The sequence below is a fragment of the Pseudopodoces humilis genome, chromosome 1 (assembly GCF_049639895.1).
Source record: "Pseudopodoces humilis isolate 2021_Gansu_Grassland_sample_001 chromosome 1, ASM4963989v1, whole genome shotgun sequence".
Classification (NCBI taxonomy): Eukaryota; Metazoa; Chordata; class Aves; order Passeriformes; family Paridae; genus Pseudopodoces; species Pseudopodoces humilis.
The window spans coordinates 124,934,332-124,954,099 of NC_142200.1; the positions used below are offsets into that span (position 1 = coordinate 124,934,332).

A 19,768-nucleotide genomic window follows, 5' to 3' on the forward strand; every position below is an offset into this window, starting at 1 on the left:
CATATTTCTTCATGTGAAAGTCTGAATTATTTGGTTTTGGGGTTGATAAAGAAAAATACTAAATAGTAATACACTAGAAATAGCTTTTGTACATACTTAAGGATTGAAAATACCTCTGAGTCAATTGTCTGATGGAGACGTATTTGATGATATTTGAGCATATGTAGAAGTATCTGCAGGAAGTGGGTGGAGGTGGACCTGGTGGTGAGAGTAATTTAGCAACATATTGCAAAAATTTCTATTTTCCTTTCACTGTGTGGGTTGTCTCAGAAAAGTAACCTTATACTTAAGCACTGATATGTCAGCCAGGCAACTGAAGTTGTGTGTTATATCTGTATTTATATATGGGGACTAAGAGAATTTAAGCTAAAATAAATTGCGTTATTTAAATAATTGATATAAAAGCATAATAACTTACTTTTTTTCCTATTGATACATCTAGGAAACAGATTTTTATGTGAAATTTGACTTTTGCTTTATACTTGATGAATCTTTTTTTTTTTTTTTTTTTTTTTTTCTTTCCCCCACTGGTATATCATGTCAACCTATTTACCTGAACTCAGCATCATTCAAACATTGCCACTGTGGTTACAAAATCACAAAATTTTTAATGCTTCAAATTTTTAATGCTCTCCACACTACTTTATCTGTGCAAATTAAATTTCCTTGTTGCAGGGAAATCATGCTCTACTCATCTACATTATCTACTGGATGGTAACAACTCAGCTGCATGCTGATCTAGACACAACTGCTTTGCAGGTTTCTATAATATTTCAATAATGGTTCTGTCACTGAGAATCTCCTCCACACCATTTCTTCCTTCAGTGAGCAGTATATCAAATTAAGCTGTCTTATATTCTGCAGAGAGTGTATAGATGCAACTGTCAGTTATTTAGACCAAGTAAAGTTTTGAGTCGCACAGGAAAAACCTGTATAAGTACCAGAGCTCACACTTACAGTTACTTGCGAAACTCTTAATCCTATTTTCAGATACACCAACGTAAGAATGATTGGAGAAAACTTTCTATATCATATTTTGTCATCACAGGGAAAGGCACTGGTGCCAATTTTATGGGTTTTTTTCCATCCTGAAAGTATCACATCACCTTAAGCTTGGTTTGATCCCTTTGAATGAGGCTTTAGTTGTAATAGTAATGCTGATAATTTAAGATACATTTTTCAGCAGTACACAATGTATTATGCATCATGATGTATATGCAGAAAATTCAGTTATATGTAGTTGTGATATCAGGTATCTTAGTGCACAGGTTTGGCTACTTGCTTTATTTTTCCATAGAAATATTGCTGCAATAAAATGGAGGTGAGGATGGGGCACAGCAGCAGAGGAGGAAGAAAAGACAGCACTTAAGAGAATGGGAGATTTTGTTAACACAGCTCAGCATTTTGCAGTCTGTGTGTTTTGAAATGGTCACTTGCTTGGATTAATATGCACTTAGAATTTGCTATCTTTGTGGCCTTCCTTATTTAGATTTACTTTTTCATTGTAGTTTGCTCCAGAGCTGACTTTAGTGAGTGACCTAGAATTTTCAATAGTAAGAGTGATCAGTAGGAAGAGATTTGCCTTCTATCTCCCAGTTAAAGCAGCTACCATATAATGGAACAGGATTGTGAAGTTTTAGATAGTATTACAGAGGGAAGGTTTTATTTTGGGATACTATCTTTAGGGCTGTAGCTTTAATTATAAGCTAAGATTCTGCAAAGTCTTATTATTAACGATAAAATGGGGTTCTATCCTAGGGCTTATTTAGTTAACTGAACCTTATTTATTAATTTAGAATGGTTTAAATCTCATCTCAGCTTACCCTGTGTCCGAATGGTATGAGATACTTTAATCAGTTTACTGAAGTTACACTCCTCTTGTTTATCCATCTGTTGAAGCCAGCACAAAACACACAGCTGTACTTTTGGCCAGCTAAATTAGGACTCTTAAGAAGTTAACAAGTTATTGAAAGCTATTTCCACCTGTGTTTGTCACTACTACTGAATCTGTGCATTTCTGGAAACCACTGAATTATTAGTTAAGTTAGAAAAAACTACACCAATAGAACAACTCACTAAAGAAATCAGCCTTGTTTAATTTTCTTATTAATTTGTATTACTGAACTAATTTGAGAATTGATAACAGAATGTTTGAGTGATTTATGGCCTGAAAAAGAAGACCAATGTTTCCCTCCTTGAAAATGGAAATTGGCTTGTCAGACATTTAGATGAAGAATGATCAATCAATAGGATTTTAATAAGGAAAAGGTTTGAAATTGACTGAAGGTGGCTTTTGTTTACGGTGATTTGGTATGTGCATATTACCAAGCTCTCCCTGGAGAGGATTTTCAAAGGCAATAATGGGCACTGATTTTCTTTGTTTATTTCATTCTCTTTCTGTTCCCCTTGCCAGGGATTTCAGTACTTACCTCTCCATTGTGTTTTTGAAATCTTCCTGCCTGCTCTTCAGGTCCTTTGAATAATTTTACTTATTTATATTTAAAACTATGAGTTTTCCTGAAGTGAGCCTGTTGTCTAGATAAACACTTATTTCCAGCCTAAGTTCATGCTAGACATGGGGGGGGTAACTGTTCCCATTGATTTTAGGAACACAAATTTCAAAAGTACATGCACGCATTGGAAGAACAGACTTGGAAAGATCCATTAAAATCCTGTATTTGATTACCTCTTGGAAAATCCAGTGTGATGGGTTTGGAGTCCAAACCTAAATGGCAGTTATGGTCAACTGTGTTGGCTTGTTTTCCCCATTAGTGAAGTTCCTATTAGGCTTTCTGAAATGCATGTAACCAAAGTTAGATGAAAAAGTCTCCATTCTGTGTGCAGTCTTATTCACATACCTATGCAAACTGTAGATCCACAACTAATGTTTTAAAAGAGTAAACAGTATTTAGCATACCCACACAAATTCTGGTTGTCACTACTTCCTTGCTATCTTTTTTTTTCTTCAGTTAGGTTTCTTATCTTGATTTCAGCCTGTTTTCTTGGCTCTTCCTATCACTATTTTCCAAGCTTTCTATCCTAGTGGCTTAGAGGCCACCATTATGTTCCACATTTGTACCCAATCTTATTTTGTTTCCCCTCAACACTCTGTAAGCAAGTGCATATTGGTATCACAATTACAGAGGAGGTTGTAGTTTGTGCAGACATCTCTTTGGAGGTTGTGACGGGAAGAGCACGCTGATCATTCCCAGCACAAATGAAGTTCAAGTTTATTCAAAACAGGGGTGACCAAAAGCTTTTGAGTGAAAAATTCACCATTTTCCTCATGCATATTTTTTCCCCCTTTTTATTAAAACAGAAAACATCATGGAACCAGTTTTGATCTTCTCAGCCAGTTCTCATCTTTGGATAGGATCTTCTTCATGTGGTTGGCATTGAAGCCAGTGTAATCTGGGCAGAAAAGACAATGTTTTTCCCCAGTTTAAGGCCAGAAAGTAAATTTAGGCAGTTTAATCTGACCTTCTTCAGTTCTTGGACCATTGCATTTCACAGTGATATTGATCTCTTTAGCCCAGTAGCCTTTGGTTATATTACCAGGTCAAAACTAACTTTTTTCTTTAAAAAAAAGTGGTAAATACACTTCTTTATCATGTATCTTGATCCAAAGCTGAGTGCCCTCCTTGATAAATTCATTGATTTCTTAGTTGAATTTCTCCAGCTTGAACTCCCAGCAAGCAGCTCTAGACATACGTCCTGGCTGTACCAGTGTGCTCTCCTTACAAAGAATATTTGTGATCTGTGCGTATTTCATGCCAAGGATGTTGATTTTGTTGCTTACAATTATTTTTTTTTTTCAATTGAAAAACCCACCTATACTAATGAAAGAATAGCTAGGAAAATGTCAAGATATGAACTAGATTAACAACCAAACAAACATCACCTTTCTTCCCCCAGTATAATAAAACAATGAAATTAAAGCATTAAAAAAAGATAAATCCATTGAAGAGTTGCTATCTTAATAAAACAAAGCATTTATCAAATCAGAACTAGATGGTGAGATGTTTTTAATCATTCATGGAAGTAGAATCTTCATTAATTTTTCAAAAATAACTTTTTCTTGCAGCAATTTTTTTTAGTAAACAAGAAACACTGAAGAGTTTAAGTATGCTTTATTACTATACTCCAGTCACTTTGTACATGTAATGCTTTCTTACTTTTGTGCGGCTTACACATATAACTCTTAAAGTTCATAGTTTGTTCTCCAAATCCATGATCTAAAAGAATGAAACAGATTTAACAGACAGCCATCATGATACCTCTAATGTTTGCAAAAGCAGTTATTCTAGGAAAACCATAATAATTGTACTACTTGTATGAAAGAGGCTGGGTTGGTTTTGTTTTTTGTTTTAAAAATTGCAAAAAGAGGATGTGACATAAATACCCGGGAAGGGTAAAATCAAGGCCTCTTACCTGCTGTGAACGAAAAAGAGAAATCCATAATAGCGTATTATGACATGGTCGAGTGTGACATCTAGAGGCCATATGTTTAGGATTCCTGAAGAATAACTTCAGCTGCAAGTTTTGCACAGCAGGTGTAGTTTTGGACTTCAGGATTGGAGTGGGCATATTTTGAAAAACTAACATAATATATTTTTTTTTCAGATTTTTTTATTTTTAGCATATTTTTGTGGCTTCCATGACTAGGGTCCCTAGAATTGATATGAAGAAAAATAAGAGACTGTTTCTGAATCTGGTAAAGAGTTCTTAATTCTGTGCAGCAAAGATTAAAAGAGCCCTGTGCAAATTATTCCATCGTGCAGTACTCAATATCTAACAAAATTCTTGCAGGTCCCATCTGAAGAGAATTATTACAATACACTTGCAACCTTAGTAGAGTATCTTCATGGAAGGCTCTCACAAAATGCAGAACTAGAATTTTTGGCCCATGAGTTTTTCAGGGCATGAAGAGAACAAAAGCTTCTTTTAACTGTTATGTGAATTGTTCTAGATTATGGATATTACAAGGAAACATATATTTAAGGGAACACACTTCACCTTCCTAACTTCTCTAGTTAAGAAGTTAGGGGGGGGCAACCATATCACTGCATCCCATGAAATGGATATATCCAAGGGCATCATATTGGATTCATATGGCTGTGGAACAGCACCTTACAAATTTAGAATACTTTTCAGGAATATTTGGTACTCTATTATCCAGTGAGCATTGGATATAATAAAGTCATTGTAACCATAGAGCTAAATGAATAGGAGATAGGTGACTTAGTTGTTTTTGGCAATATTTGTTATTTTCATACCTACAAGAGGGGAAAAAGTATTTGAGATCAATCAAAACTAGCACAGTTCATATGAAGAGAACTTTGACTTTTCTGCACCAGAAATAAAACATTTTTCACTATTTAGAATTTGGGCTATCCTAGTACTCCTTCTGGAGGTTTTTTTGTACTTGTCTAGTACTCATGCAGCAGAGATGGTTTAGTGAAGTACAGTTAGAGAGTTTGTAAAATATCTTCTGTAGATCCATAAAAATGGACTGAAACTTCTGTAAAAGTTTCTGGCTTGACCAGTCTGAAACTGAAGGCAGATGAAAGTGATGCTGAACAGTGATCTTGTGTATTGCTTACTCTAGCAACAAATGTGTGTATGTATTTAGTAGTCTTTGCATGCTCTTTGGCCTTACTATATGTAGATATACCACATCATCAGGATATAAGTTAATATGATCTTGAAGCTTTTATTCATGGCTTTTCATAAAGAGAAGGGTGTTAGCATGGGACTGCCTGGTAGCAGAGGAATACTGCCAGCTTGATTCTGTATTGAAATATATGTCTTACCATTTCTCTCTCCAAAAAACAAAAGATATTTTGTGCTTCCTTTGTCATCCTCTCACTCTTTAATGCCAGGAAATGTGAGCAAAGTTATTCTAATATTTCATGGCTACCACTTAAAACATTTTCATAAAGGTCTTTGGGGTTAGTCATACTTTTAGCAGAAAAATGAAAAGTTGCTAAGTTGTCAGTGATTATGTGAGTAGTTTACAGACTTGTATCTGTAGTGCCTCAAATAAAATAATAGGATTATTTGGTTTTGACCTGTCTCTGTCAAGTCCACCACTGAACCATATCCCCAAGTGCCACTGCTACGTCTAAATAAATAATTGTATCTCTTGAGGCTCTTGTGTTGGTGCTCTAGGGGACAACAATGACACTATTAAGTTTGTGATATGCATACTAATGTCAATTGTAGTTTATTTCTGAGCTTTGTCTAGAGGCTTCTTCTCAGAAATACTTAACCATTTACTTGGGAATGTCTAAGCCATAAATAACTAGCAAATTATGATAGTTAAGTATTATTAGAAGATTGCCAGTGGGTTGGAAATAGTGGTTGCATTGTTAACTGGAGGGAGGTGCCATGTTCACTGTAGCAAATTGAAGAGGGGTAATAGGGCATCAGATGGACTGGGCTGAAAATGGCTAACAGCAGCATTCCCAGAAAGGTGTGCTGACAGCAACTGAAAGTTAAAATCAGGATAATCTCCCTCTTGTTTAAGAAGTCTAATTCCTGCAGTTAGGTTGGTGAGGTTGGTTTTGGTGTTTGTGTCTTCAGGCACCAGCCTGCTCTTTGGCCTGGGGAATCACTGGCCTTTCCCTGTCCTGAGTAGTAGATGAGTGCATGTATGGCAGAGGTGATTGTGTCCCAAAACCAGCTCTTCAGAAATCCTTATTTTTCTTCCAGACACACAAATATTTTTGCATAATAAATATTCCTTCCATTTTGTCTCTGTGACCTATTTCTGAACAGTTTTAATTCATTGTATCTTCTGACCAAAAAAAGAAAAAATTAAAAAAAATAAATAAAGTGAAATTATTCTTTTGGTGTTCCTTGATTTTGTGACTGAAAAAATGGTAAAACCATAAAAAGTAGTGTGAAAATATTTTACTTCAATAATCTTATTTTAGTGATTTTGAAGTATGCAGTCCTATAGTTGCATAAATACAAGAAAATATCTGAGTGTTTGTGTACGTGTGCTTACCCTCTCTCATGATGCTGCTTTGTTCTGCTGTCAAAACCCACTTTGATTCATTGTGCCAACTACATGGATGATCTGTTCCCTGATGATGTTTCCAGATGATCTGAGTCACGTACAAAATATTCTCAGAGGCTTTCTTTATACATTCATTAAAAATTCCAGGTAGAATCCATTGTATTTAATAACTCTGGAAAGGGTGCCTTTTCCCCTAGTCTCTCTATAAACTTGGGTCATCCTCTGGTACATAGCTCTGTCTAAAAAGCCAACATTTTACTCTTAATTTTGCAAAGGAATATATAAGCTACATATGTTTTAAATATGCAAGTCAATACAACTATTGTCATTGATTTCCTGAGGTTCTTAAAACTTCTTTAAGCCCTTAGATTCTTGATCCTATTTTTCATAAATTGTGAAGCTGGCATTATTTTTATTATGTCAAATATTCTCAAGTCCCTCTATACAGCCTGTTAAATAATGTGTGTGTGATTAACTTAACCACAGATGTAGCTTTAAAATGGATGTAAATCATCAATGAACTCAGAAAAAAATTGTTTTAAATCAATGTTCTCTCTAGTTCAAGGCAAAGGCTGAAGGGGAAAGCATGCTTTTTAAAGTGAATACAGCACGATGTAGAAGTGAATAAAATGTATCTCCTGAAGTGCTTTTAGCTGAGTACAAGTTCTGGATCAGGATGCTATAAATTTGTTAAGATCATGGCTTTCTATGTATCCCTTATCAACCTATAATCTCCTGATTGTTGCCTGTTTTTCAACAGCTGAGGAACAGTAATCCACACTTGCTTATCTCTCTTAATCACAGCCTCATGGTGCTATAGCTCCCTGAGCCTTTAATTCCCTCTTAGAGGCGTAACAGAGTGGAAAGTAAACAAAGACGAATTTGCAACCTTCAACATTGCTAATTTGCTCTGATGTCAGAATATTTAAACAGGCAAGGACTTGGGAATTATTTGATCACAACTGATTTTAATCTAATGCATGTGAAAAGGCTGAGTCTGGGAAGCTTGTGCAAAATGACAGGCGTCCCAAGAGAGGTTGACTGAAGGTTTCTTCTTTAAACAACAATAGCTCCATCATTTTTCAGCTCTGGGTCCTGTCCTCTTACTGTGTATTTTTGGTTGCATTTTTAATGTAACTTTCTGAATATGATATTGGTTTCCTTGAAAATTCCTCATTTGCTTCCCAGTTTATAGGTGTCAGAAGCCCAATCTCTAGACTTGTTAAAGTGTCTGTTCACTGCATAGTGGGTGGGAGAGATAAAGATCCCTATTTAAAAAGCTTTGTCTCTATCCACGTTTTTGTACCATCTTGACAGCCTAATGTATCCTGCATACTTTCATATGTAAAATGATTGATAACTTGATCTTCAAATTATTTAAAATTACACAGTTGATGTTTATGCATGTATATATGTGTACATACTTGCTGGATAAGAAAGGATGTTATCTTGTGCTCTATATTATGTGCACACTTCATCTACCACAGGGGTGATGGGCTTACACATACATACACATTATCATACACATATATTCATCTGTCCTCATAGCAGATAGCTGTATGCCATTACCTGAAACAGATTTGATAAATATATGCAAGAAAAGGTAGTGTTTTAATTTTTTTTTTCTTTTTTTTTTGCTACATTTTCTTCCATTTTGCTTCTTAAGGTCTTAATTGCCTGTTTAATGCATGTGTAATCACTTATTTTTTTGTTGTTTACAAAATGGTTAATGCACTGTACATAGTTTTATCAGGACAAATGTCTGATGCTCTCTTAATTGTTATATATTGTTCTGTTTATATCTGTTCTGGTTGAATGACTTGTGTTTCTGCAGCACGTCTGATGATGATTTCTTCTTTTCTTCTTAGTGTGTATCACTTGGGATATTCCAGGGAGAGACGTGTCTGGGAAGCCAGCCTTTTGCAGTCACTCTCTGCACTGAGATTACAGCGCTGGGCTATTTGTGTTTCCCCTCATCGCTGTTTCTCTCTGTCTCTCACTCTCTCCAGCTGGTGTAAATGACTGCTGCTGCCTCCCAGAGCAAGATAACCTGCTCAGTCAGCTGGAGCCCCCTGCGGACAGCTGTCTCGCTTTTAGCTGATGGAAAACTGCTATAGCCGCTGAATGGAAGAGCGTGGAGCGGCCACCATACCAGCACGAGGAGCTGCAGCAGCAGCAAGAGCGAGCGAGGACTCTATTGTTCCCTGGTGTTAAACAGTTTTTCCTTTTCACCTGCCATGCACAACAGCGGGAGAGAGGTTTCCAGTCCCTTTCTCCCCGTGAAGAAATTCTGAAGAGGGGCGGATCGCCGGGGGAAGGTTTGGCGGTGGTGCTGCGGGTTTTGGAGGCGGCAGCGGGCTGCTGGAGGCATGGGGCTGAGCCAGGGGAGCGCTCCTGCCTGCCGTGCTCCAGGGGCTCCCGCCGTGCCCGCTCGCTGCCTGGGAGTTCTCCTGCTGCTGCTGCTGCTGGGAATCTGGGACGCTCGTGCACAAAGTGAATTTCAAACTTCGTCAGTGTATTTGTGGAAGACTGGTAAGTCAGGGTGCTGCGGTAACGTAACAGCAGTGTGTTGAGGTTTTGTTGTAAGTGATAACCTTTTTGTGTGCTTTGTGTATTTGCAGGGAGAAAGTTAATCTAAATAACTAATGTTTACTGGCAGGATTATAAGGGAAAAATAGGTCATCTTGCAGGATTCCACCATGCAGGCAAATATTGTAATTAAAAAACACCACATTTGTGAGTCTGTGGCACTGTTACTGGGATGTCTTATATATTTTCTGTGTCTTCTGAGGTTCTTCATTTTGTTTGGCAGCTCTGTGTTGTACATAAAGGTCAGAACATTAGTGCCTGTCCACAGTGAGAAGGAACAATTATTACAATTGGAGTCAGCATCATTAAAAGTGCTCTAAACATATTGAATTTTCACAAAGAAAGATGTGGTTCAGCACGTCTAATCTTTGTGTCCTGTGCTGACATGTAATATATTCAGTGTGGTAATTGATGGGGAGTTGGGTTTGTTAAATTTAGGTTTATTCCGCGGTATATAGGACACGTGAAAGCTAATGATGGATTAGGTGAAATAATCCAAGTGATGCCAGATCTCATAACCAAAGAGCCAAAGGCAAATAGGCTATGTGGATTCAGCACCACGGTAGATGGATAATTTCCCCTACGTTGATCCTAATGAGTTACGTGTCGGTTTTAAGGATTGCATAGTCATAACAGTGTTTCAACCTTAACTCTGCATTAAAAATCAGTGGGGAATTTTCCTGTGTCTATTAATATATTACATTAATTCAGGACTTAAGAAGTGATGAATATGTGCATTTTAGTTGTCTTGAACTGGTTTTAGTTCCTATGTAAGTAGAATCAAACTGTCATTTAGGAAATGTAAAAATTTGTGACTGGGAAATATTTCACATTGGTTCTGGCAGTTAGCTTACTTTCCTGTATGTTGCCAGGAATAAAACAGTCTAAAAAGTAGTAGATTTGTTTAAAAAGTTATTTTTCATTAAAGGGTAATACAATAATAAAAGAGACTGCAAATTAATCATTTGACTGAAAAACAACTTTGAGGAGACAGTCTCTTTCCTGGATGGAGGGACACAGCCTTCTGCCACAGACGCAGATCAATTTACAATTACAGTGATATCCTGAATTTTTTAAGAGGCTCCATCTATCCAGCAGCTCAGAGAGAAGATTAAAAGGAAATTCATTTAAACAAGAAGACAAGCTTTCCAATAACACTAGAAAGAGAAATCTGAAGAAGGGAAAATCCTTTGCAACTTTCACTTCTGACTGCAAGATGGGTTACACAATGATAGTGGCCTTTTTTCCTTTTAGACCATTGACAAATTAAAAACAGTTTACTGTTCAATTACAGATCTGTAAATGTTCAACACACACATAAAAAGAGATTATATATGTGCACAGGTTTATGTAAAGGCACAGTAATAATATAACATTTTCATAATGCATTTCACATTTACCCTAAGTTGCTAGGCATCAGCAGAATAAACTCTCCAGCGTTTTATTATGTCTCCATTTAACACTGTAATTACTTGTATTTAAAAATATTAAAATAGTAACGCAGTTTGAGGATGATAATAATTCTAGTGAGCTACTGCTTAAGAAAACACGTGCAGTCCGTTTGCTGTGGACTTAACTCCACTTACTTTGCACATAGTACACGTGCTCTGAAGTCATGTCAGTTAAACCAGCGAGAAGGAAACTGTGTTGGCTTTTGTCTTCTCCCCCTTTCTACCTTCCTGGCAAAGACTGCTCTTAAGAAACTTTTGTGTAGAACAGGTATAATTCCAATTACTTTGCCTAATAAAGCGCTAGTTCTTCCCTTCATCTTTCCTTCTGTGACCTCTCCCGTCTGTTTTGCCTACAATGAGAAATATTGCAGCCATAACATCAGTGATGAGATGGAAACATGATGAAAAACAAGTAATGAAAAACAAAAGTGGATCTTTTCAGATGATGAATGACAAGATGTAGTGAATATGACACTGCATCTGTGTTTGCCCCCAAATTAAATTTTTACACTCTTTTTCTTAGATGTGTATTGAATTCTTTTGTTTTCCTCCTCCAGTTGTGGGAGGATGTAGAAAGTTAACTGGAAGAATTGCTGGTCAGTGGTCTGAAGTGACGTGTAGTATGGGATGTACAGAGTTCAGCTAAAGTATCAGAGAAAAACAAAACTAAACTATAGTGAGCTCATGCACTTTAGATGATATTTTCCTTCTTCTGTGAATGAGAGAGGTCAGGGGAATGTGTGGCTGAGACTTTGTCAAGGCAATCAGCCCGATTATATGCCTTTTGAGACCTCTTATGTCCATTTTTTGAAAACCATGCTATTTTTGTATTGTATTTATTCTGTCATCAGCATTTGTAAGTGCTAGTCACGACTTGCATCTGTCTTGCTTTTAATTCTAAAGGTTTTTGAAATAATGTCTTGGTGTATGCTACTCTGTGTCTTCTATACTGCTTTTCTGCATTATGTTTTCTTGAGGATGCCCTTGACAATAATCTGCAATGATTGTGGGGTTTGAGTTGAGACAAGCTTTGTTTCATAGAATTATAGTTTCCTTTTGTTTTGTTTATGGGGTTTGAAGGTTTTATTTTGTTTTGTTGGAAGGAGGGGCGGAGTGTTCTAATTCAAATTTCAAGTGTTTGCTTTCAACCCATGAAAAGCTCTCAGGGGACATGATTTCCTGTTTACTACCATCCTCCTGTCTACTACCATAAAAATCTGAGGCTATTGCAATACTCAGTTTAACCATTTGGGGGTTTAGTTATCTTGGAATTAACATATACAATGTTGTGAATATCTGCTTTGAGCAGGGAGGTTGAGCTAAAAGTTATCTCTAGAGGTCCCTTCTAATCCCCACCCATCCTGTGCTATGGGTGCCATCACTGAGTCATTTTTATTTCTCCAGCTGAAACTGCTTTTGTTACTTTTTTAATCTCTTGAGAGAATGGGTATTTGGTGTTGTGGTGTGTTTAATGGACCTTTGGAGTTTTGAGTGACATTTAAATGAGCATAGTTGATTATAGCTACAAGTGATTAAACTCACCAAACTTTCTCATTCCATCCTGTGCAAACCTGGTTTATGCATTTGATTCAGTTACAAATACACAGCTGGTTCATTTTGTGTGGCCACTGGGAAAGCCATCTTGGTTTTTAACATAAACTGAAGCAAAGTGATGAAACAGCAAGATTCCCAGAGTTGAGTCATGGTGCGTATCGGCTTGATGATCTGAGCTGGACAACAGCAGCTTTTAGCAACTCATGGAAAAGAAGTTGTGGTACTGAGGATTGGTGTTTATATTGGTGTGAGGCTGACACACACTGCCAAGTGTTGAACTATTTATGCTGAAAAGATGTTTAATGACATGTTTTGTTCATGAGTAATTTCCTTTCTCTGATTTAACTGATTTCATTTTCAATGAGCAGTTATTTGCTTCAGGTTCTGCACTCTTACATTGAACTTCTGTGAGTTTCTTAAATGCCATTTTTATTCTACCTTAACTTTTATGAATTGCTTTAGAATTTTGCTGGATATTACTGAATTTAATCTGAAGGAGAGTTGTCAAGAATGGAGCCAGGCTCTTCCCAGTGTTGCCAAGCAATAAAACAAGAGGCACTGGGCAGAAAATGATGCACAGGGAGTTCCATCTGAATATGAGGAGGAATTTCTTTAGTGGGCAGGTGACTGTACACAGGAACAGATTGTCCAGAGGGGCTGTGAAGTCTCCCTCACTGGAGATATTCAAGAACTGTCTGCATTCAATCCTGTCCCGTGTGCTCTGGCATAACCCTGTTTAGGTGGGGAGGTTGGACCAGATGACCCACTGTGGTCCCTTCCAACCTGACCCATTCTGTGATTTTCGTATTCAAAGACACCTTATAATCTTGTGATACTACCCACCATGGGCTAAGATGTTGATGTATCTGTAAGTTTTTCAGTGAATAATGTGATGACTGCTGATTCCTAAATGAAGACACCCATAAAGTTTTCACTTTTTTCACTTTATATGAAGATGCATATTTTTCTTAGTTTGTCATTTCATCATGCAGGGCATATACTTACTATTCCTTTACACAACTGACGAAGCATAGGTGTTTGTTGCCCCATTAGAAGTCTCTTTTACTTCTTTTAACCCTCTTTTTCATATGTTCATATGTATATATATATTATATGCTGATTAATTGCTGAAGAATGCACAAAATCAGCAAGGTTCAATCACATTAAAATTGCATCTTCCAACAGCTTGAAGTAGTTCACCTTTGAACTACTGACTGTGAAAGCAAGTTACACCTTTGAAGTGGAAGATGCAGCATTGGATTAATATCTCTGGAGCAAAAACAATCATAAGAAAAAAAAATCCAGGAGGCAGTGCCTTTTCCATTATTATCTGTTCTGAAGACTTGGTCAAATCTAAGTACAGATAGGTGTAGCTCTACAGAGCTGTTTGAGATATCTGCAATTGTTGATACCAGGATTTAGTCTTTGGTATAACAATTACAGTTGGACATTTTCTCATCTTTTTAACAAGGGTAGAACCTGAAATAGGCTTTCTGTGGTTAACAGTGGGGTTTTATAATTAAAGTGGAAAGAGAAAAAGTCATTGTTTCCTGAAGAGCACAATTGAGTATCTGTATTTTCCTGCTTATATTGTGTCTCCTAGATGAGAATTTGTTCTTAGGTGATAACTTGCTCAACTTTTGATGCAGTCAAGAATCAGAGGAAAGGCAATAGTATGTGTGTAGGCAACATACAGAGGATCATAGGTACCTTTGGGGTAGTGGAGGGCAGGGGGCCAGGTGGTTTCCACTGGGGCCAGAGGAAACTCCATTCTTGCTGCAAGCTGCAGGAGCTCTTCTTGATCACTTTCTGATCTTATTCAGGTAACAGCATCTGTATATATGTGATTTATCCTTGTTTCATTGCCTTGGCAAGAGGTTAGCACAAGTTCCAGAGCCTATAAACAAATGTTTTCTGTTTCAAGGTTTTACTTTGGGGTCTTGTAACCAAATCACACTTCACTGCTTACTATGAACTTTTCAACCCCTTGGTCTCCTACTTACCCACAGAGAGGAACAAACACAACATCTGTATCATTGCATCCCTGTCAGGTTTTACATTCTAATGGTCAAATATTTTTTTAAAACAGTTTGGTTCCACAAATGGAGTTTTCAAGAGTTCTGAAATTCGTCTGCTAACATCTTTGGTGCCTAAAACCCATAAAATCACTGAATAAAAAAAATATTTATTTTCCCTATGTATGACCCTAGGACTGTCCTATTTTCACTGTACTGAGTGTTCCTGTCTCATATTAATGCCTGAGGAGGACAGAAGTCTTTCCTAGGACTGGCAGTCCAGCAGGCATTTCAATATATACCTAAATACACACTGACAGGAATTGTCAGAAGGGAAGAGAGAGAGAGAGAAGTTACCTAACCAAACCTCTGATTAAAGCACTTACCTTTCAAGGGTTGTGCCATCTTGTTTATTGCAACTGTTCTATTACATAGGTGAAACTCCCCCATTTGTATTTATTTTTGTTTATTTTTAAAACCAGAGTAGAGACTTCTTGCAGTAATTGCACCTTGAGACTGGAGACAGATACGCCTGTGTCAGTAACTAGGAAACTCCTGATTTTAAAGATATTATGAGGAAATGAGCTGAAGAGGAGGATTAGATGCTAGGGAAAATGCTAAATGAGAAAAAGATGATGTATCTTGAGGCCTGACTGTCAGGAAGGGAATTCACATATGATGACGAAAGAGATCAGTGAAGACCTCTTAAAGGGAAAATAAGGCCCTAGTTATGGCATGGTGAACTTCAGCTGGTGCCTCCACATCCTTGAGGAGAGAGGTCTGTCAAGATTTTTAAACTGACATTGATTGTAAGAAGTGTTTTGATTCTGTTGTCTGTCTATTTGATGCTCTGGTCTTCAGTTACAGAATAAGGTAAAAGGAATATTAATGAAAACTGCATTTCATCACCTTTTCAAAGAATAAAAATTATTCAAGCAAAATGTGCTAAAGAAACATTACTGCTAAATATAAATGATTCTCCAGGATAGAATGTGATTAAGTGTTGGTTACACATACACTGCATAAATTCATATTAATTAGAAATTATCACTTTTATTACGTTCTGTTATGTGCATCTAAGCAACCACACTCTGCTGTTGTCTCCCAGTTAAATCTGAATTTTATGTAGTCAAATGGGGCTTGTCTCCTGCATTATCTTGAATAAGGACGAATTAATTTTCATTAGGCATGTTCATCACTGTTGCTCTTTGCCCTCATTTCTAACATATCCTTTTAGATATTTTATTCAAAAGAAATTTTGCAAAGCATGTATTAAGTCTTTGATAAATGCAGAAGACTTGTAGTGCAGCCTGGCAACAGAATATTTGGCAGAGATGCAGAAAATGGTTGCTTTAAGGAAATTATTTATAAATGTTGTTTAGTATTCTGTCCTTATTTAACAAAATCAAAGTAAATATTTAAATGTTTGGATAAAAATGTTGTGCTGTGATATTCTTTTTCTTATGCAGCTACTTTGCCATATTTGAAGTAGGAAAATAGAAGAAAGTGTGGCCAATATTATAAACCTCTAGTTATGATAAACAAGTACTATATGCTAGGGTAATGGTTGATTTCACTTGGAGGATGGCATTTTGAAGCCATCAGAAAAGTCAAAAATGGTAGTTGGTGATGTACTGGTAGCAGAGGATGTCTGGATTGTTTTTAGCAAGTGCCCTGAACTGGATCAGCTCAATCCCTCTGCTTGTAGGGATGCTGGAAAAGGAGAACACCTCAAAAGTTATGGGTTTTATTCTGCAGGCTGGGATCCAGTGTTGAATTAATTTAGGTTTTCTAATATCTTCTAGACCAGGGTTTAACTTTACAGTTCTGTATTTCACTTGATGTAATTTTTTATCCTGCGTGTCCACTGAGTTCTTGAGATAACAGAAGTGTGTATCTTATAACACAATAACTCCAGATTTAGCAGAAAGCCCAATTCCCATAATATAAAGTATAGTATTATCAATGACAAGTAAGAGTCAATATTTTGAGTTAAAATTTTCTATGTTATAAATTAAATTGTGCATTAAACTTTGTATTGTGAGTAAGTAATTTCTGGTAAAGGTAAAGGTCAATATATATATTTATCCTGTTTATTGAAGTTTACAACCTGGATTCACATGTAATTTTTAATTTTACTTCTTTTCTTCTGTGGTCTGTTGGAAAACAAGTCCTCTTTTTGTAAAAGGGCAGAAAGACTCTTTTTCTGGATGCATGTCCGGTCAAAATCTCTGTTTCTTTTTCACAGACTAGTGAAACTGAAAGAAGTGGTGGGTTGCTTAGGTGGGGAGAGATATGTTAAAATTCTCGGTAACCGAAGTTTAAGATCTGGTGGGTTTGTGTAGCACCTCAGAGAAGGCAATGGGCTGACAGAGCCTACAGTGGGAGGCAGCAGTAGCACTGGCTTGGGTTCTATTTATGGATTTTTCTTTCTTCTTATGCCTATTTCTGTCTAGTAAGGCAGAAAAAATATATGGAGTTACTAAAGTCATGGAAGAATTAGAACAGAGAAACACATGGAGAAATCCTAAAAATTGATATTATTGGGTAGAAGTTTTCCTAAACAATCACAATTAAAATAACTGTATAATGTAGATATTAAGACTCAGTCAAATGAAAGTTAATGCAAGCACTTTTGTTACTGCTAGCACAAGTTATTCTCCCCTAGGAAATCCCATTGCTTACCATTTTCATATGAATGTGTTAGACTTACCAGTGCCTGGGATTTCAAACAAAATCCAACAGCCATTTATTGTAGCAATCAGCATGTTCTCAGCATTAATTAGCACTGTGATTTTTGGTGCTGCTGACCTTGCTCAAAGTCATCAGTAGACCACAATAGCTGGAGGTTTTTTAAATTGCTTTCTGTACTTTGTGAGCCTTGCCAAGATTGTTTTGGCGATGTCATGTCTGTGGAAGAGAGAAGGAAAATCTGGTGTGTTTGCATGGATTCAGGGGAGGAGTGCCTTTAGATGCAGGCCTTACTGAGTGGCTCAGATGGAGGTTTCTTGTGTGATCCCTTGTGAATGATGTTGCTAGAAAGCCAGCTTTCAAACATCCACACACCAGTAAGAGATTTCCATAGGTATTTTGGGGGGGAAAGAGGTTATGTGACCATTTCTCACAGTCTGTATTATATGAAGCGAGTTTGAGGATATTAATTGGAAAGGGTTTCTGATGTAATGAGACAAACATTTTTAAGATTGATATCTGCTAATCCAATGAGATATTTCTTAATGAGAGACATTATTACTTTCTATCTCCTTCATTATGCAAAATTAAATGTTTTTATTAGTGTACAATAGTATAACTCTCCTTATGTGTGCTGGGGAATAGCTATTTTACCACCAAGCCATTAGAGAATAGAACAGAAAGATTGTTTTGTAATGACTTGTGTTTGTACAATGCCTAGCACAATTGAATTATCTTCATTTGCTGGTGTTCCTATGTTCCACAGCTTTATACAAAACAAGCTAATTAAGACTTGTTAAAGATGCTGTTTACAAAGATACGAAGATAATTTATTAACATTCTAAAGGAGCATCCAAGTAACGTCAAGTGCCAAAGTAGTTCAAGGAGCTGACATCAAGATGCCATACTAGAGGATGCTGGAGGAGAGAATTGTTTTCATAGGAAAATAGCATTTTAAAAAACCTTGGAAAGCGGATTCTCTGTGTGATAGTTCCAAAATACATTGCTGGGAGAAGAGGAATGTTTGTAAAAGTTATGTAGCATTTCTGCGTTCACAGATGCAGCAGTCATCCCTTCTTCTTGCAAGTAGCAAAACTCTTGTTTTGAATTTTATATGAATGTGCTTGATTATCCTAAAAGATCAGTTGTGTTGTGTAAATTTTTGCTTGTTTTGCAGTGTTCTACTTGTGGTTTAATCAAGTATACATTGTGAGGAATTTTTTGTTTGATTTGATTTTCTGGTGGTTTTTGGTCAAAATAATTCCTGGATTAGAGGAAGAGGGTGAAGCAAGAAGGGAAAAAAGCATTAAGGTTGTCATAAAACAGCTACATTTTGCAACAAGGAACATAAACCTTATTTGCAAAAGTTGCATTATAAACTAGTAAAAGGCTGGATCTTGAATCCAGTCTCGGCTCTGCACATGGTTTGCAGTGGTGACACTGGGAATCTGCTTTTCTGTAAAGTGCCATTTACATGAATATAATTTTCTGTAGGTCTGTGCAGGAACAAAACAGAAGAAACTTTGAGTGTTGAGATTTTTGATACAGTTATCAGACAGTACCCAAGGTACCAGTGCTTTAGCACACTCATAGTATGTGGCAAATGCAAGCAAAAATGGACATCCATTTGGAGATCCAAGTGGAGAAGACCAGGATCCTTGAGAGAAAGGAAGAAGGAAGTTGGCATGAGTGGAGAATTCAAACATGAAAAGCATGGGATAAGCAACCAGCAAGATTTTTTTCTTCTGCTGAAATCAAATATTTAAAATAGATTGTGAGATTGAAAAACTCAGGGGGCTGAGAGAAGGTGCAGATTCCTGTATGAACAGACATGGATTTTTTAAACTAACATGCCTTTTCTAATGAATAAGTCTGGAAGGTACTTTCATGCCATTTATAGCTCTGTGTGCATGCTTGCATTTGTGATATGTATGTGATGATCTGAAGGCACTGTTGGACAATGCTGTATGGGTCCAATGGAACTACCTTAAAAAAAACCAAAACAGATTATCTAAATCATCTTCCTCCTGAACAGTGGCACAGCTTGAATTAGTAGTTGTATCTAATAAGTATATGTTTTCAATACTGCTAATTCCTTTTTAGAAATTCCACCTTCATGGTTGCTGAGCTTGCTGTTTTTAAGTCATACTTTGAAGGATGTCATTGAAACAACATTTTTTTTTTTTTTGCTTATTTGTTTGTTTTTGTAATCCTAAATGAAATTCACAGTTAGCATTGCTTTTTTAGTTGTCAGCATTGGAAAGACTGACTTGTTCCTGTAAGATATGCTTGGTGCCATGCAGGAGATAATGAAAGGAAGAGAAGGAAGAGTGATAAAGTGACAGAGCATGCAAGAAAGATTTGTAGTCTTTAACTTGACATGGATGAATGACTCATGGCTCTCCATATTTCAACTTGGTATATGAATGTCAACACCTTGGGAG

General features: G+C 36.7%; 1 protein-coding gene across 1 annotated transcript in view; it reads left to right on the forward strand.

Moving 5' to 3' along the window:
- The window catches only part of THSD7A (thrombospondin type 1 domain containing 7A), a 267,635-nt gene that overhangs the window by 68,097 nt on the left and 179,770 nt on the right, over positions 1-19,768 (forward strand). Inside the window, exon 3 of the mRNA XM_088053378.1 lies at positions 8,893-9,556. Within this exon, the coding sequence (XP_087909504.1) occupies positions 9,394-9,556 (163 nt within the window). The 5' untranslated portion in view covers positions 8,893-9,393. The remainder of the gene's footprint in view (positions 1-8,892; positions 9,557-19,768) is intronic.